The sequence below is a fragment of the Fulmarus glacialis genome, unplaced genomic scaffold (genome assembly GCF_000690835.1).
Source record: "Fulmarus glacialis isolate BGI_N327 unplaced genomic scaffold, ASM69083v1 scaffold13041, whole genome shotgun sequence".
NCBI classification, from domain to species: Eukaryota; Metazoa; Chordata; class Aves; order Procellariiformes; family Procellariidae; genus Fulmarus; species Fulmarus glacialis.
In genome coordinates, this window is record NW_009192195.1 from 1 (window position 1) to 25229 (window position 25229).

The window sequence follows — 25229 nt, forward strand, 5'->3', positions numbered from 1 at the left end:
GCTGATTCCTCCCACGGCTCCTGCCATGGTTTTCAGCTCGCGGGGCACCCCCAAAGCCTTCACCAACAAAAATAAGCAGCGGCTGCTGGGACAACATCGATTTAAACCCGCGGCTTTAAACCACGCCTTTCTCTGTGCATCGTACGAGTAACACCTTTAGGTTGTTGCCAAGCACAGAACACATCTTAAAAGGCACTTGCTGATTGTTTACTGTTTGCCTTTCTCAGCTTTGGCAGAGAGTGAGTTTCACTTTCAGTTCTCAGCGCTGCAGCCCTTCAAACGGGAGAGGATAGTTGTTCAAAGCATACATAAGCGAAATAGTAAGTTTGAGTTGTACTGAGAGTCAGAAAGTAGTCTTGATATATTAAATTAGGCTTTAGAAGAAGACTTTATTTAGGTTTTGTTCAGTGAGTTTTCATACAGGTGGATTTGTGCTTCCATAGGAGACATGTTAACTTCTGTGCATCCTGACATGTTTTTTAACATGTGTTCCTCATTTAAATCTGTACTTTCTGACTGTTTTTTCCTCTCTAGGTTCTTTGCCTCCCCTTTATGCCTCAAAATATTTCAATTTATTTGTCTGTTTTGATCACGTTCGACAGCAGAGCTGGAATCACAGAGAAAATTTCTTACAAGTTTTGTGAAAATCAGTGGCTGTGGAAAGGAGAGGGGCTTAAATTAGTATCCCCAGTAAGGAATAGGCAGTTATGTTCACCACTTCATCTGTTGAAGAGACATCAGACAAACGATCTGTCCATGATAGCCATTGGTGATTATTACTAGCAATGTCATGTGCTAGCAGTGTTATGCATCTTTTGGTTTGCTGTGGTTATCAAACGTGAGGCAAAGATGCTCCTCCACTCTACAGTCACAGTCCCCTGGAAAGGGATCTGTGAATGGTAAGCCAGGGGCAGCATAATGGTCCATGAATTGTAAGCCATTGCATCTGTTACGATTACGATTTCAGAACTCTGTCATTAGGGGAATATGTGCTGAAAAATCCTCAAGTCCCATCTGTTTTGATTTGAAGTTACTGTATAAAATTATCTGTTTGGATACTAATACATACTACATTTTCAGACTAGAAGACCATGCAAGGCTCTGTCGTTGTTTGAAATTTTCACCAAGGATCTGAATAAAGGCCTGGGAGCCAAGGCTTCTGAGTTGCCGTCCAGTCATTGAGGAGCTGCAGTAATCAAAACTTTTTAACCCGGATGCAGAACACTGCCTAAACATAGCTTCATGCTATGCAGGTGCACAGCCTGAAAACCAGCCAAAAAGAAATTGGTACTCCAAAGTGCCGTTCTTACAGACAGGCTCTGTGTTCCTTGGCAAGTAGTACAAAATGTGGGATTAGGTCTCTAATTTCAGGTGCTAAGTTGTGGTTCTCTGTAGTAGTGTGTGGAGAGAAACGGATACTGCTAGAGGGCAGTTCCTCCCGCCTGTCTGAGACACTACGCAGCATCTAAGATAGTGTTAAAAGACATGCTGTTTCTCTTTCATACACAATGTGTAAAATTGTCAAAAGGTATATTAACATCATACTTCCTAATTCTTGTTTGTTTGTTCCTGTATCAGTGTTAGTGGGACTAATAGGCTTAGAAGACTGAAAACAAAGGATCTTCACAACATCTTGCATCTTCGGGATTGTGGCTCTGCATTGATGTCACTTCAGAGTTCAAGCAACATAATCCCATTACTTCTAAAATCATAATTTGGCTTTGTGAAATAAGGCAAGATGGAGGAAAGATTTAAGGCTGCTACAAAAAAAAAATTGTGGAAATGTCGTTTAAATGCAGGTTACAGAAGGCAAAAGTCACCAGCCATGAACATTGCTGTCCTCTTAGAGTTGGAGAAAAAAAGAATGCAGGGACCAAACCCTCATTGCGGGGGAATTCTGTTTTATTCCAAATGTATGGTTAAGTTACATAGAATAGATCACACTTGTTCTAAAGTGTAGGAAATACTGGCAACAATTAGATTAAATGGGGGAATAAGAACTTTTTTGCTTTATTATCTAGCATTCTGTTGTTCATGCAGTGTCAGGACAAAAGATTGGATAGATAATCTGATGTAGCCACTAATTCTAGAGACTGATTCATGCTTAGGGCTACTGTAGTGAAATACATTTGGTCTTATCTGACATGAATATAATAGTCTTCCTCTGAAGACTTTGTTTAAGGGAATACATATGGCTATATCTCTAGCAGAGGGCCTTACGGAAAGTCAGGAAATGGATCTGTTTTAACTGATGGCAGTACGACTTGTGAGATGGCAACTTACATGTCTGATAATTTGGCTAGAACAGATTCCCTCCTATTACTTTAATGCTTCATTTTTCTGATAGCAGACTTTTCTCCAAGCCATGAGACTTTATCCTCTGCTTTTAGTAATAGTTTCTCCCATTAGGGCTGCCTGCAAGCTTGCTGTAAAGTACCTCTAGCTTTAGCGTAAGAGTGGATTTGGGGAATATACCCAGTTATGTCCAGATACAGGCTGTCCCTTTCTGGTGAGAGACCAAGACAAGTGTTTGTGTGTAGTTTACAAGGAATATCTCTTGGAGGAGAATGGAGCCTGCAAACAAGCAATCTCGGAAAGGTACAGAAGTCAAACGGATTATGTTCTGTGCTTTCAGACCAAAGGCTAAGTCTTGAAAACATGATTCCTGCAACTGTTCACACTGTCCTGAGTGCTCTATATTTATGCTGCCACAGAAAGAACAGGTTACACTCGGAGGAGAAACGCAAGAAACACTAAGGACTGAAATGCGCTTGCAGCTAAAGTATCCTCATCATGAATAGGTACACAACTATCAGACAGCTTGGTGATGGGACCTACGGCTCTGTCCTCCTAGGGAGAAGCATTGAATCTGGAGAGCTAATAGCCATTAAAAAGTAAGTATTTTCATTTGTTATTTAACAGTGGATGGTCCAGGTTTTTCCATTCTGTGGTCCACATCACTTCGTCATGCTGGTTTGAGTACTTCACATTCCACGCAACATTTGTATTTGGAGTTGTATTGGGGCAGCATGCAAAGCTCAAGTTCCTTGCTTCAGAGCCCCAGCAGAAGGTAAAGAGGGTGAGATGTATAGGCTTATTGTAACAGTGTTCTGCTACTATGTGCAGTCAAACATGTATTATGTACATTATTTAGAGTATTCTGCAATGCTGCTTTGGAATCTGTAGCCCCTTCCCTGCTGCTTGCATGGAACATACATTTCATGGTCTAATTTCCAGTGTAATGTTAATACTGAAGTGATCATTAACACAATGGATCTCATTGTCCATTTTCTGTTATCTTTATATGCTATTACATATTGGTCTTTTCAGCTTAAGATTTTCTTAAAATTCCTTGAGAAATCCACTTGATTTTCTCTGCCGCTTCAGCAGTGACCTCAGTCTGTAAATGGCTGATTTGTCCTAGTTGTGGTAAGAGACAGCTGTAAAGCATTGCAGGCACCTTCCTGAAATACCGACCATGACCCAGGGACATACTTGTCAAAGAGCTTTCAGTACAATGCTGTTTTGTATGAACAGTCAATAGCTGGCTTTAGCAACTTTCTAAATCCTCTGTGCTGAGGGTATTTTTCCTGTATCAAACCTTGCCAGAGGCACCTTTGATTTTCATTTTGCAACATGGTAGAAACTCAAAAATTTCAGAACAAGCAAGAAGATGGTACTCTCTTAGCTTACATGTTAATGCCAATCCATTATTAAGAACAGAAACGGCCTGGTGGCTGAATGCACAAGACAGTAACTGCAAAAACACTGCTTAAACAAAAAAAATAATCCAGACCCCTTCACGAAATGAAGGGCTTGCAGTTCTTAAACTATTCTAATTATAAGACCTGATTTCAAACTGGAAACTTACTACAGTAATAAGTAATACTGAATTATTATTAAAGTCTGAGAAAGACTCAGATCTTCAAAGGGTGCCTAAATCCCTCTGAATCCAGACTCTAAGCAGTTGGGTATTTTTGTAAGTTTAATCTGTGCTCTTCTGTGTGTGTGTGTACATGTAAGCCTTCGTCCTAAAGCATAGAGTTATGTGTGGAAGAACTGAGTCGCAATCAAAATGCACATGAACAAATAGGACCATACACACAAATACTATGTTCAGAGTTACATTCTAGCTTGGGAGAAAACAGATCCGCCACGCAGTTTTTTCTATTAGAGCAGAGTTGGTTATAAGCTTGAAAGGAAATGCAGAATTCGGAAAGCAGTTGGGACGAGAGATGCAACTCGCAAGAAAGGGAGAAACATGTGGAGCAGTGGACACTGAAAAATGAAGAAATAGAACTTAGAGGGGAAAGGTATTGAAGTTACAGAGAAATCAAATTATAGAGAAGAGGAGCAAGAAGAATATGATAAAATTGGAGACCCAGTGAAGTGCTTTAATTTGGTCTTCATTAGATTTGTTTCAAAACTGAGTCTGAGTTGTTCATAACTGTCGTAACCCTTGTCCTTTTTACGGTTAGACTCCACCACGTTGTATACTGGAAAGAAAAATAGCGTGCCCTGACTTGTTGAAGGCTCTGAAATTTTTGCAACAAGATAGATACACTGTTACTGTGTAACAGTAGTGCTTTTAAATTCTACTAGAGTGTACCTTGTCTAGAGATGTAAAGTTTTTTGACAAAGGGGATAGCACGTTATATTTTGATGGAAGAACTGAATTGTTAAGACATAATGAGACTTACAGGTCTAAAACCAGCTGATGTTGACCATGTATTAATCGTTTTTTTCCCTCTACTATTGTAGAATGAAGAGAAAGTTTTATTCCTGGGAGGAATGCATGAATCTTCGAGAGGTTAAGGTACTTGTTTCATTCAATGGTTGACTTTAAATTAGACAATCCTTGTCAAATTCTGGGGTAATGTCAAATTCTTTCCACCCTTTTATCAAAAACTCCCCCCAACATGAGGCATATGGCATTACAGTTCTGTTTCCTGGCTCTGCTTTTGAACAGGGTGTCTGTAGTCTTACAAAAATTCTTACTAAAATTCTGTAGTCTTACAAAAAATCATTTGGTTGTAGAGAGATGCTTCCTCCTTGCAGTGAGTGGTGAGTGAGAGAGCTTTCCTATCACAAAACCTGGAGTTGATTGATGTTTGTTTTTCAGAGCTTGAGAACACATGCCCTTTGCTCAGTACATGCAGTAGTTTCTGGATAGCTGGTTTGGGGACAGACATTTAGTGTGAAATTCTGACATCAGCAAAGCTTTAGGGGTATGTTCTAAGGACCTCCCTTAATTTCTAGTCCTTGCTATCACTGTTACAAACACACAGAAAACCTAGGTCACTTTTCTTACAGTGCCACATATTGGTACTGTGTTGCTACAGCAAGAATGAATGTAGAATACACTGAAAATCTAAAAAGAAGGGAGAATGAAGACCCAAGTATGCTAGTTTTGGCTGGGATAGAGTTAATTTTCTTCGTAGCAGCTTGTATGGGTCTATGTTTTGGATTTGTGACCAAAACAGTGTTGATAACACAGTTTTAGTTACTGCTGAGCAGTGCTTGCACAACCTCAGGCCTTCTCTGCTTCTTATGCTTCCCCACCGGCGAGTAGGCTGAGGCTGGGCAGGAGGCTGGGAGGGGACACAGCCAGGACAGCTGACCCCAGCTGACCAAAGGGATATTCCATGTGAAATTGTGCTCAGCAGTAAAAGCTGGGGGAATAAGAAGGAAGGGCGGGACTTTCGGAGTGATGGCGTTTGTCTCCCCAAGTAACCATTGTGTTTGATGAAGCCCTGCTTTCCTGGAGATGGCTGAACATCTGCCTGCTGATGGGAAGTAGCAAACAAATTCTTTGTTTTGCTTTGCTTGCATGCGCGGCTTTTGCTTTCTCTATTAAACTGTCTTTATCTCAACTGTTGCATTCATAGACTTTCTGCCCTTCCAATTCTCTCCCCCATCCCACTGCGGCGGATGAGCAAGCTCAGCTGCCCACCAGGGTTAATCCACAATACCAAGGAAGGATTTCTAGGGTTATATGTAGGCCCGAGTCTAACGTGACTGTTGCCAGTGCAAGTACAAGAAGATGGTGAATTCTGCCAGTAGGAAGTTACTTACAGAGAAAATGCAATTGTTCTGGTGCCTACTGTGATGCCAGATAGCTGGCTTTTGAATGACCAGCACATTAAATTGATAGGTATATTGTATATGTATCTGGTAATACTTGGAGATCTGGTCTTTGTTTTCAGAGCTGTCTGATTATTTAAAATATTGAAGAATTTTTGAAGCCAAGTCTTCTGCATCAGTGAAATAGTTTTTTCATTAGAATAAGACCCTTGTAAAATCCTGTTTGTATTTTCTGTTTCTAGTCTTTGAAGAAATTAAACCATGCCAATGTAGTAAAGCTGAAAGAAGTTATCAGGGAAAATGATCATCTTTATTTTGTGTTTGAATACATGAAGGAAAATCTTTATCAGTTAATGAAAGAAAGGTATGTAACAGCATCACCCATTCCTGATATAAATTAATTACTTGTGTAATGTGCTTTTAACACCCCTGTTACTTTTCAAAGGACTTTGGGTCATTTGTTTAGGCTTATGTCACTACGGCTTAAAGCTGTGTACTGCAGTAGGAGCTGTGGCTGTCACCTTTGAGCATATCCCAAACAGTTTAGTGAAAGTTTCCAGTGTTTCTTCCCAGATTAGCCTGGCAGATAAGTAGGGCACTCTTTTGAGAGTGAGGAACTGTGGGCCTTTAACATCCCTCACAGTGAGGAGGCATTGAACCTAGAGCTTTTGATTTCAAGGTAAGTACTCCAACCAGCAATGCTTTTTCTATTAGAGGGTGGTATCACCACCTCTTCTGTTACGGCTTCTTCAAATAAGTGAATAAATAAAAAGTGGTTGAAATGATAAACATGAGGGGTCAAATTCTGGATTGCTTCTAGAAATTTTTTTTTTCCTTGCAATTTGAACTGACATGTCCAAAGACTGCCTATTTTATTTGTCAGCATTCTCAATAAAATCTAGCTTTTTCATATTTGCGGAGCATTAATAAAGTCTTAATTTTAGCCTTTGGGCCATGATAGCATCCTCCAGAGGATAATTTGGGGCAGAATAGCTCCCTGCTTTGAATTGTTCTCTGAGGAGGCCATTTTCTCTCTATGGACCGTAGAACCAGCCTGGGGGATGACAGTAATCTTACTTGATTTAACAAAGTGAGGTTATTGTTTAATGTATCTCTGTGAATACTGCATTAATACCTTTTTAAGCATAAAAATACTTACTATGCATGCACAGGTATAGAACAACTTTAAATTGGGCACATATACTTGGATGCTGATTTTTAATTATATGAAATGATGAACCTTGAGAAAATGGTTCAAGTGCATAACATACAAACCAATTGTCTTTACGAATTTCTTAGAAATGCTTGATGTATCCTACCTCCTTATGAAAACAAAAAGGGCAGATGTCTGTAAAAGTGTGGTACACGTCATATTCTCTATGTTTTAGCTAGGCCTTGGACTGGTTAGACATTGTATAAATCAAACCTTTAAGAATATGATTTATTTGTTTACGTCTTAGTTAAAATTGCCAGTCTTGCTGGAAGGGACTGTAGAGGAAATAAAACTCTCTTTCTGCTGTAATTAAAAAAATAAGCAAGCAAATATGAAAAGCTGGCTCTAGTTGCTGATCTCACTTCTGAAATATGTGATGGTCATTTTTTTTGAGAGGAATCAAGCTCAGGAAATTGAATGAGGCCTAGGCCATCTTCTTCATTCACTGTTAGGCTCTTTCTGAATAAAATTGTCAGAGGCAATTGCGCAGAGGCAGCCGGTACAGAGCTGTTTTATCAGAATCATCTGTTGGAAAGAGGGGCTATCATTAAACAGCCTGCCGTGGCTGATCTTCTCTCCTGAATATTACGAGGAGAAGAGCTGCTTGTTTTCAGTGGTAGCAGATGAGACACTTTGTTCGGATAACCGAAGAGAAGGAAGTAGCACGTCAACTGTTAGATAATAAGAAGGGGAAGTCAAAAGTATGGCTTGTATATGCTCTAGAAGAGAGGCCAGAAGAAACTGTGCGTGAAAGGCACTAAATTAACATGAACCCTTGCTGTCTTGAGGAACGTACCTCATGACCTGCACATGTTAAGGTTTGTTCAGTTTGGTCAATTTTCTTTTTTTTTTTTCCTTTTCTTTTTTTCCCTTTTTTAATTCACTGTCCCACATAGTCTTAACATGATGTCACATAGTCTTAATATAATGTAATATGGAAGTTGTGCAAATACTGTGTAAATTTTATTGGAGAAAAAAACTACATGAGAGTGCTTAAAATACATCTAGCAGTTTTATTGTCATTGTTACCTTTTATCTTTGGTTCATTAGATAGCATAAGCTAATGTGTGAACTTAACAGTTAATACTTAATTCTTCTCTTTTCATTTATCCCACAGAAACAAACTGTTTCCTGAATCTACAGTTAGGAATATTATGTATCAGATCCTGCAAGGGCTTGCATTTATCCATAAGCATGGTAGGTTTTGGTTTAGCTGTAAACATTTTGAATTAGAGCAAGTTCATGTCTGTGTAAGTTTTTTAATGACTACACTAACAATTACATTACTAACTTTAGTAAAGGGAGTGATCAAAAGAATGACACTACCTGAGAGATTCAGATTACTGAAAATATCCATATTTTATAGTTGCCTGATATTTTAGTCTGGAGGTTTGCTCAGTTCCTTTTCTGTAGATTTCTACTTTCTCAAACTGGCAGCTGGCCACTTTCTAAAACTCATCTGATGTTAATGGGCACGTTTCTTGATAGATTTAGAGGTCCCCTGGGACTGAAAATAAAGAAAAAATTACTCTTTTGTCAAGGTGCACACAGATACCTGAATAAAATGCACATTCTCTGTAACATACACTTAAAGTAATAAAGTGTGAGTGACAAAGAGCTTTCATTGCCTTCCAACTAATTTTTACAATCATGATAAAAGCTAAAGCTGGTGTAACAGCCAGTAGTAACAAGACCCACTTAACTAATAAAAAAAATTACTTATTTTAGCGATAACTTTCTCACCTCTGCAATTCTGCCTGCTAAATACACTGTAGTGTGTTTGCTGGTCAGCTCTCAGGGTTATCAGAAGAGAACTAGCATCAGTCCTGGAAGTGAAAGGCTTGTTTTGGAAAAATCACATGAACTTTTTTTCCCCTCTCTTTATTGCTCTATTCTGCTCCTGTATGGCATAGAAATGCTGTCAAGCAAACTTTTTATGTTCTTTGTCCATCCAAACTCTAAGCATCTTTTCATATTTGAATACACAATCGATTGTTCTTTTTACAAGTTTGCCATGAAAGAAATTGCCTCAACAGCATTCTGTTGGTGCATTGCATGTCTGTGCAGCAAAATACGGAAGTGATTGTACTAAATGCTAAAAACAACCTTGATTGCTCTGTCTGGTACCTTCCATAAAGAGGCGGCAGTTCAAGCTGGCACCAGAACATCTACTTAATATCCCTAGGAAGGACATAATCTGCTGGTTGGTAGAAATCTACAGCACTATGTCTTCAATGCTATCATGCATTAATCTAACAAACAAAAGTTAATATAGTTACACTGGACAATGTAGACACATCCTATGTCAATGTTTATTCTGTTCTCTGTGGGAGCATATTCAAGGCCATGGAAAAAAATAAGCATGTTGGAAGGTCTCTGAAAATGAGGTCATAGAGCTCTAGTAAGGTACTACAGAGGGAGCTGTATATAGGAAACAGTGGTCTCAGATGCCTGCAAGAAAGAAGCATAAGGATAAGTTTTCCAGACTAAGGGTGGAAGCAAATTTCAGAGACAATCGTCAGTAATATTCTAGCCCTCTTCTCTCATTTGTATTGAAAGAGCTCTGGCCAAATGCTCATTTGCGATCAAGTTTTGCTGAATGCAGAGAGCACTAAAAAAATATGCCGAGATCCTCTGTCTGATAGGGCGATGAGTAACTGAGTGCTTGCAGATCATTATGTTCTCAGATTTAAAAATAAGTTTCAAAGTGCAAAGAATTACTTCATGTTTTAATTTGTATTCTGTTTAAAAGAACTTTTGAAGCAATTTTTTTGGTGTCTTCATTGCACAGTTTCCAACACAATTAGAATGAAACATTAAAATGGTGTAAATTTTACGTTAAAGAAGTGTCACTTGAAAGGGAGTTATCTGACTGAATGCTCTGAATTGTTACAAGATAGTCAACTTGTGTATACTGTTTTTCACAGTCTGACTGAACAACCGTTATACCGACTGGCTCTGTTGATCACATAAGACTTTGAACTCTTTGTTGTGCTATTCAAGCTTCAACCATAAGAACTAAAGCAAAACAATCCAGGTGGAAAATAAAGGCTACAGCTGGGGGTGGCATTGCAATGCACATCAATATTTCATTTGAATTTTAGGGTTCTTTCACAGAGACTTGAAACCTGAAAACCTCCTTTGCATGGGACCAGAACTTGTGAAAATAGCAGACTTTGGTTTAGCCCGAGAAATCCGATCTAGACCTCCTTACACTGATTATGTATCCACAAGATGGTAAGTGCTAATATTCGCCTACATTGTGTGGAACTTAGAATCAAGCCTTTAAAGAATTAAAGTATTAAATTTGTGCTGAAGTGTAATACCACTTTTGATGCCTGTTATTTATGAAAGTTTTATTTAAACTTGGCATAATTCGAAAAGCTTCTGTTAGTGCAAGACAGTTTACAGATGACAGCAGCACAGGAACAAAGAGGGAGCCTGGTAAGGCAGGTGGAACATGCTGGGATTGCTGCATGTCAGGAAGGCATAAGAGAGCTTACAAGAGCTTATGTAGGTTTTAATTCTTCATTCTACAAAAAAAATGAAGTCTTATGTATAGGATAGGAGAGGATAGGAGCTTTTTAAGGGATGTTTGCTCTTAACAGCAAAGAATGAAGAGCTGAATGGTTTCATGTATGTCTGTTTGAATTGTGTTGATTGTTGGGATTTGTTTCTTTTTTTTTTTTTCCTCTCTCTTACAGGTACAGGGCTCCCGAAGTACTTCTGAGATCCACCAGCTATAGTTCTCCAATAGATATTTGGGCTGTTGGTTGTATAATGGCAGAAGTTTACACACTGAGGCCTCTCTTCCCAGGCGCAAGTGAAATTGATACTATATTCAAAATTTGCCAAGTCTTGGGGACGCCAAAGAAGGTAGCTAAAGTGACATTCCACACTGCAATAATACTAGAGGTGTTCTACAATACAGAATGGCACAATGACAGTAACCATAAAAATAATCAATTTTCACGCTTACTGCTATTGTATGGTATTGATCTCAGATATAGTAGGCTAAATTAAAACTTATTTTCTGTGAAATAAGCATTATGTAATTATGCTATAAAACCTGAGGGCGAGAAATAGACCCTTGGAGAGCAAAGAAAGTCATTAGACTGTGATTTCATTAGGTGGAAATTTCATTTTCTTTTGCGTATTGCGTATAAACCTATGATTGAAGAGGCTAGAAATTGGAATCATCGCAGGACTCCTATCTCCTCATTCCATTTGTGCCTTTGACTTGGTCGGATGTAAAGCAAGACTTACCTCTCACCAGAGGTTTGAGGTGAAAACTTCTAGTGAAATCTTTATATATAGTCTAGAGTAAGCTGGATACAGTCTGTTACTGATAGGAGAATATATGCTAGTCTACTTAGGCACTATGATATTTTACAGCTGAATTTTGTTTGTGATTGGAAATCTCATTCTTCCAGAACGACTGGCCTGAAGGCTACCAGCTTTCAGCGTCTATGAATTTTCGCTGGCCTCAGTGTGTACCTAACAACCTAAAAACCCTCATACCTAATGCTAGCAGTGAAGCGGTGCAGCTCATGAGAGACATGCTGCAGTGGGACCCCAAAAAGCGGCCAACAGCTAGTCAGGTTTGGGTTTGTTTTCTTTTTCTCACATCTGCATATGATGCTTCCTTTCACTGCAAGACAACCTTTTATAGACAGTCATTTAACAGTTGCTCAGGGGTGCAGTTCTTAGAAGGGGGAAGAGCAGAAGCCAAGAACAATTTGCAAGACAAAGGGGAGTATTTAAAAGAGAGTAATCAATCTTTTGCATGCAACATCAACTGCAGGGGGTGTGTGCTCAATGATCAAATATGTGACTGCAGTGTGTATAAATACACCTGAATTAAGTATAATCCAGTCACTGTGAATAGCAGCAGAGTGAAGGTAGGATGTATGGCTGAAGGCTGTGATGCCGTTCTTTCATTGCTATTGATAGGCGCCACAGAGTCACGGAATGCTTGAGGTTGGAAGGGGCTTCTGGAGGTCATCTGGTCCAACCCCCCTGCCCTAGGCAACATGTGCCAGTGCTCAGTCACCCTGACAGTAAAAAAGTGTTTCCTGATGTTCAGAGAGAACCTCCTGTGTTTCAGTTTGTGCCCATTGTCTCTGGTCCTGTCACTGGGCACCACTGAAAAGAGCCTCGCTCTGTCTTCTTTGCATCTTCCCTTTGGGTATTTGCATACTTTGGTAAGATTCCCCTGAATCTTCTCCAGGCTGAACAGTCTCAGCTCTCTTAGTCTTTCCTCATATGTGAGATGCTCCGTTCCCTTAATCATCTTCATGGCCCTTCAGTGGACTCTCTCCATTATGTCCATCTCTTTCTTCTGCTGGGGAGCTCAAAACTGGACACAGCACTCCAGTTGTGGCCTCACCAGTGTTGAGCAGAGGGGAAAGATCGCTGCCCTCGACCTGCTGGCAACACTCCTGCTTATGCAGCCCAGGGTACCGTTAGCCTCATTTGCAGCAAGGGCATATTGGTAGCTCATGTTCAACTTGGTGTATTCCAGGTCCTTTTTTGCAAAGCTGCTTTCGAGGTGCTTGACCCCAGCATGTACTGGTGCATGGGGTTGTTCCTCCCCAGGTGCAGGACTTGGTATTTCCCCTTGTTGAACTTGAGGTTCCTGTCAGCCCCTTTCTCCAGCCTGTCGAGGTCCCTCTGGATGGCAGCACGACCGTCTGGTGTATTGGCCACTCCTTCCAGTTTTGTGTCATCAGCAAACTTGCTGAGGGTGCACTCTGCACCACTGTCAACATCATTAATGGAGATGTTGAACAGTATCTGCCCCAATATTGACCTCTGGTGTACACCGATACCTGCTGGCCTCCAACCAGACTTTGTTCCACTGATCATCACCCTCTGGGCCTGGCCAGTCAGCCAGCTTTCAATCCACTTCACTGTCTGCTCATCCAGCCAGTGTTGCCTGGATAAAGCTAGCTTATGCAAGGCAGTTTGCAGGGCAGTCTCAGCTCAATTGCACTGTAGGTATGTCCCAACATCCTGCACGTAAGCATAGCCCAAGTCATCAGTATTGCACAATGGTGCAGTTGATGTTGTTGACAGTAGTCACTGATTTTGGATATCAGTACTGTAGTGGTAGTGAAATGAGCAGGGCACCTTTTGAAAAACATGTGATTCTGGGTTCAGATCTGACTTGACTTCAATAGGACCATAGCTGAACCTTTGTGATTATATAAGACCTTCGATACAAATTGTAATAAAAAGCTTTAAAGCTAATTAAAGCAGTTAAAATGTAAAATAGATGAAGAACTCTCAAAGGTAATGAAAAGCAAAAAATACTAACTATAACTTGGTGTTAAGAGCCATTAACAAATGTTTTACAGTAAGGTACAAACATGGTGAGGAATCTGAGCTTTTAGAAGCTTTTTGCAGCGAGAGGTCTTCGGGAGGGGAAGATTAGTATACCTGAAACAGCAAGATGGGCAGAGATGAATTGCCTTTACTGTCAACTCCTTAATTACTTGTAAGGCAGGATAAAGATATTTTTACCAACGTCTTCCAAAAAAGAGAGAGGCTAATTTTCTTAAGGGTTATATTTCTTTCACTTGATTCAGTCTTGGAACTGGAGAATGGAAGAGATGGGATGTCTCTGGGGTCATTCAGGTCTTGATGGCTGAATCTGTGATGACAGGTATGCATGTGTTTGCATATGCGTGCACACACATGAAGAGACAGCACATAATGAAACGTGCCTCTAGATGCCATATACCTGGTTAAGTATCTTACTTCTGCAGAACCTTTTCCTTTTGTGCAAGTCCACAGAGGATTTGGTAATTTGGTATCTGTTTGAAACTTTTCTACTATTGCAGCATTATTCTGAAGTGGATTGTTCTCACTAAAACAGTGAGTGTTCTCACTCTCAGTGTTGAGAGATGGGTCTTCCGCTGTTTCCCACCCCAGAAAAAAGGAAATGAAATTTGTACCGTGACATAGGGCTAGGGTGAGTTAAAAACTTTGGTTTCCTAAGTTGGATCCTAACATCTTCATTGTGTTTTAGGCACTTCGGTATCCGTATTTCCAGGTTGGGCATGCCCTGGGCGTTCAGGAACTGGGGAAGCAAAAGGAACTGCATAATAAACAGTCTCTGCATATTAAGCCTGTCCCTCCAGCACAACCCCCTCCGAAACCTCACGCCCGCATTTCGTCAAGGCCTTTTCAACAAAGCCAGTCTTCTCAGCGCTTGGTATACCCATATAAGACAGACAACTCTGGGGTTGAGCACAGTAACTACTTACAGGAGGACAAGTCTAACCAGGTTCTTCTGCCTGCAATTCACAATAAGGTTCCTCAGCAGGTAAAGGTCCATCTAGCATAAGATACACTTCCTGATATACTGCCTTACTTTTCCTTAATGGTGTTTCTTTTTCTTGTTCTCTTTCAAGGTTCTTACACTTTACTAAAAGGACAGGAAATGGGAATAAAGAATAGTTATAACTTTCAGCTAGAAACTGGAAGTGACTCTGTTGAAATCTGAATCCAATTGCTATAAAACAATCAAGTCAATTTCTCATTTGAAAGCCATGCTTCCCTGTGTTGTAAAGCACCACTTAAAGGATGACACTTTGATTTCATACGAGTAAAAAGGATGTACAGTGGTCAGAATATTAATGAGATTGATGCCAGAGAGAAAAGTATTAAGCTAAATAGTATTGAAATGAGAGGGAGGGGGGCTATTGCCTTCATCCATTTAAGGCATCCAATTTATGTGACTGAGAATAATAGTCCCTTTGGGCTTCTATAATGGCCATGCAAAACAACAGATTCTTCTTTCAGCATAAGAACCTACCATTTCTGTTGATTATATGAAGAGACTGGATTCATAAGATAGATGGTGAGAGCAGACAGTGTGAATGCTGCTGCTAGATCATCAGTCTTAAGTAGGGTCTGTACTGGCGACTTAAAAGTTGCACAAGGTTGAAATGTACTGATGAGCTTAAATGGCTGAAGAGACACAAATTTGCACCTATGGTGTCCCGCAAGAAAAACACATTTTATAAATGTCTAGGCACAGGCTTGTGGAAACATGAACATGCATGCAGTTTTGTACTCCCAAGATGGGTCAAGAAATAAAAATTGAGTGTGAGGTAATTGTTCGGGAGGTGTATAGTGAAATATAAATAGAATTGGAATTGAGACCTAAAAAAATTATTTTTCTGTCAGTGGAAGATACTTTATTACAGGATGAAATGCAGAAGGTAGGTAATAATGTCTACAGGCTACAGATTGTGTTAGCACATTTAATGAAAAATTAGGATTCTGTTGTTACAGCTCTACTACCACTGTTTCTCTTTAAGACAGGGAAAAAAAAAAGTCCACTTCATTCCTGTCACCTGGTTTATGATGTAAGTGCATGGGTTTGTTTCTTTTCAATCTTTATAACAGAAAACATCTGCTGGGACTGAGAATATAAATGGTGAACTTAAACCAAAAACTAGGCGAAGATGGGGACATCTTGCTAGAACAGTGAAGAGTTCTGAAGACTGGGATGACTTCGAAGACCTTGATTTCAGCTCTTCCGTCACGAGGATGGACTTGAAAAACAAGAAGAGGCAGAGTGATGAAACTCTTTGTAGGTAAGTTCGTTTCTATTATGTTTATGTGCTATTTAGTCTTACATCCTCAGGCTTCACCTCTTTTTTCATAATGTTGCTCTTTATGCTTTCCATGGATCTAGAAACATCTATCCAGGCCAGTAAAAGACACGCAGCTTGTCTGTCTCCTGCTTTGCCTTGACTGCTTGTTGAATGCTGACCTTTGAACTGCAACACATTTTTTGACGGACAGTTCACCCTTCTATACAAGTCCTTTTTCGTTTTTCCTCACTGAAAATGATGCTTAGCTTACGTCTTCCCAAGTTAATCTTTGAATATATACTTTCTATTTCACATATGAACCATTTTGACATATTCTACGCATATAAACTGTTTTGGGTGACTCTAAGCTGCGGTTTCCATGGACCATACACAGCAGAGAAAACCTTACTGAGTGATTTGTAAAAACTTTAAAAGCAATATATAAAGGAACTAGAAGCGCAAATCTGATTTTCAGGGGCACTTGTATGGCTTCAGGCTGAAAATATTCCCTGTTGTCTGTATGTTTATGCTGTAGCAAACACAGTATGAGGAAATGATTCCTGGAGATGGCATGGAGGTGAGAAGGCCAACTGTGCATAAACGTATGCTATAAGAATTGGACTAAGGGTAGCAATTTTTGGATTACAGATTTGAAAACATTTTGGACCTGAAGCCTTCGGATGCTGTAGGCTCTGGCAGCAGTGCACCTTCCCATGCGACCTTTCCACGGCAGGACACTCCCACATTGCGAGTTTCTGCAGCAAAGCAGCACTACTTGAGACATTCTAGGTATCTACCTGGTTAGTAAAAAATACTTACTTCTTTTTCTTCCTGTAATTCCACAGCAGTATGAAATAGTCATTGGTACATTAGGCTTTATCCTTTGAGCTTGTGGAGGGTGGCCACTGCTTAAAGAAAATGAGGAGAGCAAGAGCTTTGCTCATGTATATGGCCATGATACAAACTACATTCGAGCAGTCTGACAACTGAGATAAATCCTTACAAGAAAAGGGGACAGGATTGTTGGTACTTCTTCCTCCTGCTGGATACTCTTTTATACTTTGAAGTGTGTTAGAAAATGTCTGTTAGTGTGCTGAGCTATTCCCTGTTTCCCTAAGAAGGGTAAGACTGTTCTTCTAGACTGGAAAAGAAAGTGCCCTATGTTTACCTCATAAGTATATAATACCATGAACAATAGAAGCTAACTAATAGTGGGAATATGCTTTGCTGTAGCTTCGAGTTAAATAGAATGCAAATCCATGTCTCTATAGAGGAATTGCATGCTGTCTTCATGTTAACTTCTGCTATACTGAGACCAGCACTGGGGCAGGATGAAGTACAAGAGGTGACAGCATGTCTGCCTGTATTTAAAATGAGCTGAATATAAATATATCCTCTCTCATAATTTCTGTTTATAAAGGCAGTGTTAGCTGTTCATTCACTTGTAGTACCAATACTTCAGAATTAATTAAGTAAACTAGAATGTATTGTGATGGTAAACTCAGTCTTTTTTCCTGAAACAATTAATTTCAATGACTTTCAAATTGGATCACTTAAGTAGAGTTTTGGTAGCTAAAAATTGTGTTACTAGAGGAGGTTGTAAAACACATTAATCCCAAGCCTGCTTTTGCTTTACCACAAATTGTGAGCGCATCCTTGCATGTTAGGTATACCCCGCTTAAATATGGGATGTATATTAAATACATCTACTGCAACTCTACTGCAAACTATTCACACAATCTGTAGTTTCAGTAGATAGACCAAAGAAGAGTACACTACTATGAGAAATGTAATCTACCATTATTAACTCTCAGGTTATCTTGTCACTGTGAGGCTAAAAGCTGTAAAATGCTGTGTTTGATATGAAGTATAGATTTCATTTACGTAGCAAGGTTTGCCTTCTGTGACTTGAGAATATTTGTGGCCTTGATGGAAGGATCCTGTCCCTTGACGTAAGCAGCCATTGATGCTAATGGAACTACTTGCACTATTACCTTTGCAGGATTAGGGCCTGTGGCTAGTCATAGCATTCCCGTATGAGAGGATGGGAAGTAACCCAGAGGCATGTTACGAGTGAAAAGGTTTTGGTTAAGTTCACTGAACTGGACATCTGCTCTAAGATTGTGCATCAGATGGAATGAATGCAAGCCTGTGTAACAACAGAGATTTCAGTGTGGTAATTTTTGCATTTTTGCAATAGGAATAAGCACAAGGAATAGCATAGTCTCCACTTCAAACAAAGAGTCTGTTCCGTCTAATCCCTGGCCTGGTTCTGGTTTGCCTGCGAAAGCTTCCGGTTTGGGAGGAGGTATTAACAGGATGAATTCAGGTAAGAAGCTGTGCCTAGCACTCTGAGAAAAGATGTCTCTGCAATCCCAGATAGCTATATTTTGGGATCACCCATTTCTAATACATTGTCAGCTCTGAAGATATTTGCTACCATGTTTGTTCTTTCTGTCAAAATCAGTTATGAGCACTGTTCCTTGGATTTGGAGACTACCTTAAACTGAAACATAGTAATTTCTTCTAATGAATCCCTGAAAGTCTGGTTTGAAGTACCACATGCATAGAAGGTTGGACAGCTTAGGTCTGTTTAACCTGAAATACTTCATCTTGCCTTCAGTTTCCCTCGTCAGTTTTTGTAAGTCATTTTCAGGTTTCCAAATTATTTTAGCCCAGCTGATGTATAAATGACTATCATAGAGGAGAAGGTTGGTCTAAATTGAATCGGCCATACCCACCACTCTTGTTATGTGAATAAAGCAAATAAAATCTGTCATCTATCATCACGTCTTTTAATTGATGCTGCTTAAAGTAGTGAAATAATTGTAGCTTTACAAAAATCAGACAAAAAGCAAAACTCTTCAATTTTTCTTCTTCAGGTTTTTGGGGCATTTGGTATTTCAGGTATTTAATCCCTATTATTTGATTTGAAGTAATTAATTTGTAGATTTTTACATTAGATTTTACCAGATATACTTAAACATGTTGATGTTTCTAGATTGTATCTATGTATTCCCTCTCTAAATCTTTCTTGGCTTCAGGTTTTCATGTGATGTTACAGTTCTGCAGTACAGTACTTGTTTTGCATATGTTGTTATGAAAATGTTTGATTGAGAAAATTTCTGTTGAATCTTGGCCCAAAAAAACGTTTTGAGCCTTTAGAAACTCTGGTTTAAAAAAATAAAAAACTTAAAATTTTGGATGTAATTTAATCAGAAAATTGTTCTTTAAAGATTCAAGATGGGAGGATGTTGTAAATGGCTAAACTACATGAGAACCTTTATATATGTAGCGCATGTCTCCTTCCTGGCTCTTCTACAAGTTTTTGTTTCTTTTGTAGCTGCATAGGATATCATTAGATTTTTTTCCTCTTTTACTTATTACCATCATTTCCCACAATATGCTTTGCCACCGCTCAACTGCTCTAATACATTATAGGCATATGTGCGATGGATCTGATCTGTGCATGCTAACTTATTTAGTGTCCATCTGCGCTATGACTCTAGACTGTTTTATTTATAACTATTTTTGTTCCGATTTCTACAGCTTATCCTACAGGTCAGTCAGATCTGTTCCTGCCCATCTTAGGGACAAGTTTTGTAGCTGACTTTCCAAATTTGGAACGTAAATCTGTCCCGGTTTATTAAGTTGCGCTCTTACTGGCTTCTGTAAGAGCTTTGTGTAGCACCAGAGCCCCAGACTCACTGCACAGAAATCAAGAGTGAGTATATTCATAGGACCCAGTTGCTGAAAGTCAAACAAAATAATTCCAACTGAAATGCTAAATTTTGAAAACTTTGAGAAATTGCCCTTCTAAGAGTACAGTTTGTACCTGTTTTCCATTCGTCTGTAATGCAGTCTGATGCTGACAGTCTCCTGAATGCAGGTATATATAGCATCTGTGGATTTCTAGTGTCTTCAATGAAGTTCTTGTTTTCATCAGTCCGTGATCAGGCTTGATCTTGAATATGACCCATCAGTGCACACCTTTGTCATCTGTTGATAGTATGGGAGATCCATTGTGTTGAGCTCAAGTGTTCCTTGCCGTTTCTTTCAGGGCCCATCGGATCAAGTGGTTATATCCCTTCATTTCTGAAGAAGGAAGTAGGCTCTGCTGGGCAGAGGGTTCAGTTAGCACCAGTTGTGGATCCATCTTCTAGTAAGTATAGTACCAAAGTTGTCTTGCTCCCTTGTTCATTACTCTGATAATGCAGTATATATGCGGCACTGAACTACATATCTTTGCTTTACTTTATTTGTAAATATTTGACTGACTGGAACTACAGTTTGTAACCTTGCAGAACTTTGTATGGAGAAGGATTTGGTTTATTTTTACTTTGTTTATGAAATACGTGGTTTTATCTGCAGCATATTTCAGTGGGACCTAGAGGTTGGTGTGAAAGCTGGCACAGAATTCACACTTGTCAAATCAATGATATAAATACTCCTTGTCTGGTATTAGGGATTGGATCCACTATTGTTTCACATCAGCAAATTCTATTAAAAAAGGAGGCTTATTTCCTGAAGGAGTAAGGATCTGGACCTACATCCAGTTGCTGTTCAATGTGGACAGCTACTCACTGAACCTTTATCTCATGGCATTTTCTTTTGTGCCTTAGATTATGCTTCTCTGAAGTCAGTAAAACCCCATCTTGGACGGCCATCATTCAATTCACCTACAAAAAGCACACCAAGGTTAATGCCTCTCCCACCACCAGCTCAGCCGATCCATGGGCGTGTTGACTGGTCTGCAAAGTATGGTGCTCACCGGTGACATGTGGAAATATTCTCTAAACAAGTGCGTGTTTCCCATGAAACGGTGGCTAACATGAGACAATTTGATACTGTTTTATATACCTGTAAATGTAAAAGAAACAGATCTTCTATGAACGAGACATTTTGAAGGGTTTTTTTACTTTTATTTGTATTAATTTGAACGCAATCTTGTACCTTTTTGTATAAAATTGTTTTGTTATATAATTGGGTCCAGTTATTTTCATAAATCTGATGCATTTTGTATATATGGCTTAGGGGGTTTGGCATTTTTATACGATAAATTTTTATAATGAACTTTTTTAAAATTTAAGTTTTCCTTTATTAGATTCAACTTTTTTATAAAAGTGGGTAAAAAAAAAGCAAAGCGGTGCAATATTGCAGTGGAAGAGAAGTACTGAGGAAGGGGCATTCATTAGACATTTTCTGAAGTTTACATGCTAAATGAGGCTGTGTAATTCCAGTGATGCCACGTCTTGATACCACGCTTCTATTGTCCTGTACTCATTTGCTTTGTACTGACATCAAAGGAGTGAGTGACTAACAGTCTAACCTCTCCTTTGCAGTCACTGAGAGACTGCTGAAAGTCAGTGGGAGGCTTTTTTTTTTAATTTATTTTTGCCTTTAAAAGGTTTTTGTTGGGCTGCTGTCCAGCTTTCCAGCTCCGTTCTTTTGCTTTTACCAAATCTGAGGAATCTTCTTGTTTGGTGAAGGGTGAATACCCTTCTGTAGATCTGTTTTCTGACACAGCGCTCTTTTGTCCTGCTTCAAAGTTGCTTCTTGGCATTGTTCGCTATGAAATAGAATGTGGACCTACCTTTGTTAAATTCGTTTAAATGTTCTAATGATTTCTAAGGAGAAAGATCAGATTCTGTTTCTTCTGTTTTTGTTGTTGTTGGGAATATAAGATCTGAAGACATATTTAAGACAGTATTAACAATTATGAAGCTGGTTTCAGAGTAACAAAGTATTAGTGATATGCCAGCAGCAGAGTTTAAGGAAATAATATCTGTGCAGCTGACTTAATTTTCACAACTATTTTAAATCACTTTTGGAAAAAAAATCCAGAGAAAATGAGTCAGTTTAAGCTTATTTCAGTTCTTCTTCACTTCAATACATCTTCACTTACAACGTGAAGAATATGTCAGCTTCCATAAATTAGGTCCCCAGGCTCTACTGGGAAAAAAGGGACCTTACCTGGTCCTGCTAAAAAAATATTCTAAAATTATGGTTGATTTCACAGAAACTGATACAGCGCTTTGAAGAGCAGTTTAACTCAGTTTATAAGAGAAAATGAATTATCAGGTTATAGAGAAAAGAAAATAGCCCCATAGTCTGGTTTAATTCTGCACTGAAAAGGAGTGCCAGAGTCCAGCCATCAGCAAAAGATTCATTTAGATCACAGTCAGCATTTGGCTGTTCCTGCATCTCCTTCCACAGAAGGAAGATAAAACAGTACAGTGCTGTGGGAGAACATCTTTTATAGCTGCGTTTTGGAACAGCACCACCAAAGCTGAAGTGTGCTATGAAAATGCATCTTCCTGCAGAAGTGTACAGAAATGCAACCTTTCTGAGGTCATTTTATGAACAGGTCAGGCAAATCGTATATTCATGAGACTTAAATCTGATCTAAAGGGATCAGAGCAGGTATGGTTCTCAGCATCTGGCCATTTCGAAGGAGCTGAATGGCTGGAGTGTCAGTGAGATCCTCTCTGTGGAATCTGCCGGCACCCACAAGGGGCAACCACTATGGGCTGGAGGCTGGTAACGCATGCTGGCCTTTGCAGTACTTTCCCAAGCAGGATGTGTGGGACTTCGAGGAAACTGTACGCTGGAGTAGGCTGCTGGCTCAGTGCTACGTCGGGAACCGTTATGGACTCAGTCCACAGTGAGACAGTACAAGGCAAAAAGGGAGCAAAAGGGTCTATGCATTAAAAAAAAGTATGCATGTAAGACTTACACATGCCAAGGACATGCTGTGTGTCCAGCTACTCCGTTATTTGTTCATAGCAAGTACTAACTCCAAACCATACCTAACTGCTTCCAAAGCAGTGATGCCAATGCATAGCAGGTGAATAAAGCAGCCATTCAATTCCTAAAGCACACACTGATGGTGTCTTTGGGTAAGTGGAAAAGGAAATATGTATATTTGTGTTAGAACTGGAAAGCTAGTTGTTTCTCTTGGTGGAAATAAATATCTGTATTTATGTTTAGTTATCATTTAATTTATTTTATTACTGAATAATTGGTCTCAAGAGGGAACACCCTGAACCTATCTTAAGTATCCCTAGACCTGAGTAGGCAATTTAAATAGTCTGTTCCATACACTTCATTCCTACTAGTGGAAGCAGGAGACGAACAAGTCACGAGAACGGGCTGCTGAGGCTTGGATTCATCCTACCTAACCGCAGGCACCTAAGCGTGAGCTCCGTTGTTGTGAGCTGACTCTTTCAACCAGTGGTGAGTGAGAATCATCTCAAGAGAAAAGCGGCTCACCTGAGAACTTAGTAGCCCTCTGGAGATGCCCAGGTCTCCTCTCCAGTAAGGATAGGGACTACTCCACATGTTTAAAGTAATACAGGATGAATCTGAACCTGGCCTGTAATCTCTGAGCCTTTATCAGCCCTGCAGTGATTTTCTTGACTACAGCATTCAGGTTTTGGTCAGTCCAGCAAAAAGATTAGAAAAAGAAGTAGTACTTTTGTTGGCATATCTCCTCCTTTTCTAAATTAAAGTCTTTCTTTTGGAAGAAAGCTAATAATCTTGCTATTCAGAATCACTTCTACTAGTTTTAATTTAGTGGGACAGAAAATTAGCTAAGTATAACGGCAGCACTTGTAGCCTTTACTCAAGCAAATTCCTACTGAAATTGGAAAAAGTTCTTTTGAAGTAAGAACTGAGTTGACTGAGCTATGTATTTTACTGTGCTGTCTCAGTGTGCAATACAGATACGGAAAAGATGTACGTCTTTATTATACTGAAATCTGGAGAAGCAGCATATCTGAGAATTTATCATACGTAACCTACTACTTTGTGTTTTAATATTTAGCAGCATCTTTATGCCAAATGTTTTTAGAATTCTACTGTTTACATTTTCTCAGGCTTATGCATAACATGTAATAATGACCGCTGGAAATAAAGGTGCCTGGCAGTGGACTCATTCACCTCTGTAATCTAGATTTTCTTAAAAGTATTGCGTAAGTGCCATGATGTTAGCAAAAAAAAAAAACCCAAGCCAGAAAACCCATTTCCATGGTATTTCTGTATCTAATAAGGCTGTTGATATGAGTAGAATGTTCCATAATGTGAGGAGGAAAACATGTATTGAAAGAACATTTTTGAACTTAGGTGGAAGGAGAGGGTGGAATTGCCAGAGTGAATAAAGAAATAACAGTTCTTGTTTATTCAGTGTTTTTGTTCAAAAATGTTGTAAATGTTTGTTTCATTTCTTCTGTGTCAAGTCTCCTGCCCAGAATAAAGTTAGTCTTGAAGAAATATTGGCTGACCAGAGTCTTGATCTTTTATTCAGTTTTTAATAAAAGCACTTTAGTTTGGCTTTTGTTGGTTTGTGGTTTGTGTTTTTTTTAAATAAGCCTTACATTTGGTGCCTTCTCAGAGGGGTGCCTTCTCCTGGCAGCTGTGCTCTTTCTGCAAGTTCATTGGCCACATGATTTGAGTCTAAGCATGTAATTTCTGCAGTATACTGTGAGCTTCGTGTAAAGCTGATACTTTAGTCTTTGGGTGTCAACTCTTCTGAAACTAGCTGCAACACTGAACTGGAACAGAAGATGCATAACACCTCAGAAGAAGGACAGGCAGTTGGACTAGGTGATCATTCTAGGTCCCTTCCAACTGGAATACTCTATGCTCTTCTATTCTACTCTATAATTGTTCTCAGTGTCTTGTGTCGCCTCTCCTCAGCCTTACCCTCCTGCTTTCAAGGCAGCAGAAGCTGAAGACAGTTGATAGCTTACAAACCCAGCCCTTGGGCTAACTGTTCACGTGGGCTTAAAATGCATTGTACCGGTGATGAACTAGGTGAAAAATACAAGTGCACAGATGCTAGATTGTAACTGGCGTGTGCGTAAGGTGGGGAGCTCAAGGATTGGTAGGTGACTGGGGATGAAGTGGGGGAAGTGATAAACTGAGCACGGCCTGCAGAGATGGAAATAAAAATTAACTGGAAATCCCGATTTCGTACACACCCCGCCCTGCCGCGCGAGTAAGGAAACGTGCATAGAGGGCGTTCCTGAGGGTTTGGATAAAGGCTGCTTCTGCCGGGTTTAGCGGCACAAAACAATGGCAGACTGCCCCATGCAGTGCCTCACTTGGATGTGTCTGCAGTCTTGGAAGCTTGACTACCCTACGTTCTCCTACAAATGGACCTTGAGCTTGTTTGGAGGTTCTAGCAGGGGAGCGCAGCTACCGTATACCCTTGACCGATGAACGGTACGTCTCTATCGGGGAAGGTCGTCCTCTTCGACCGAGCGCGCAGCTTCGGGAGGGACGCACATGGACCGGTGAGGGAGGAAGGGGACACCCGCCTA

General features: G+C 39.7%; 1 protein-coding gene across 1 annotated transcript; it reads left to right on the forward strand.

Annotated features, from left to right (window-relative positions):
- The first annotated feature begins 2635 nt into the window (after window positions 1–2635).
- On the forward strand, window positions 2636–20865 carry ICK (intestinal cell (MAK-like) kinase). The gene is made up of 13 exons (XM_009586974.1): window positions 2636–2894; window positions 4762–4816; window positions 6327–6448; window positions 8415–8494; window positions 10402–10534; window positions 11002–11173; window positions 11731–11898; window positions 14331–14627; window positions 15716–15906; window positions 16555–16706; window positions 18107–18235; window positions 19967–20068; window positions 20529–20865. Exons 1-13 carry the CDS (start codon window positions 2794–2796, stop codon window positions 20681–20683), a joined length of 1857 nt encoding a protein of 618 aa, XP_009585269.1. The 5' UTR covers window positions 2636–2793; the 3' UTR covers window positions 20684–20865.
- The last annotated feature ends 4364 nt before the right edge of the window (window positions 20866–25229 follow it).

Coding starts and splice junctions, on each gene's coding strand:
- ICK (XM_009586974.1), top strand. CDS start 2,794: ATGAATAGGTACACAACTATCAGACAGCTTGGTGATGGGACCTACGGC. Junction 4,817..6,326: donor TGAATCTTCGAGAGGTTAAG/GTACTTGTTTCA, acceptor TTCTGTTTCTAG/TCTTTGAAGAAATTAAACCA. Junction 11,899..14,330: donor AGCGGCCAACAGCTAGTCAG/GTTTGGGTTTGT, acceptor ATTGTGTTTTAG/GCACTTCGGTATCCGTATTT.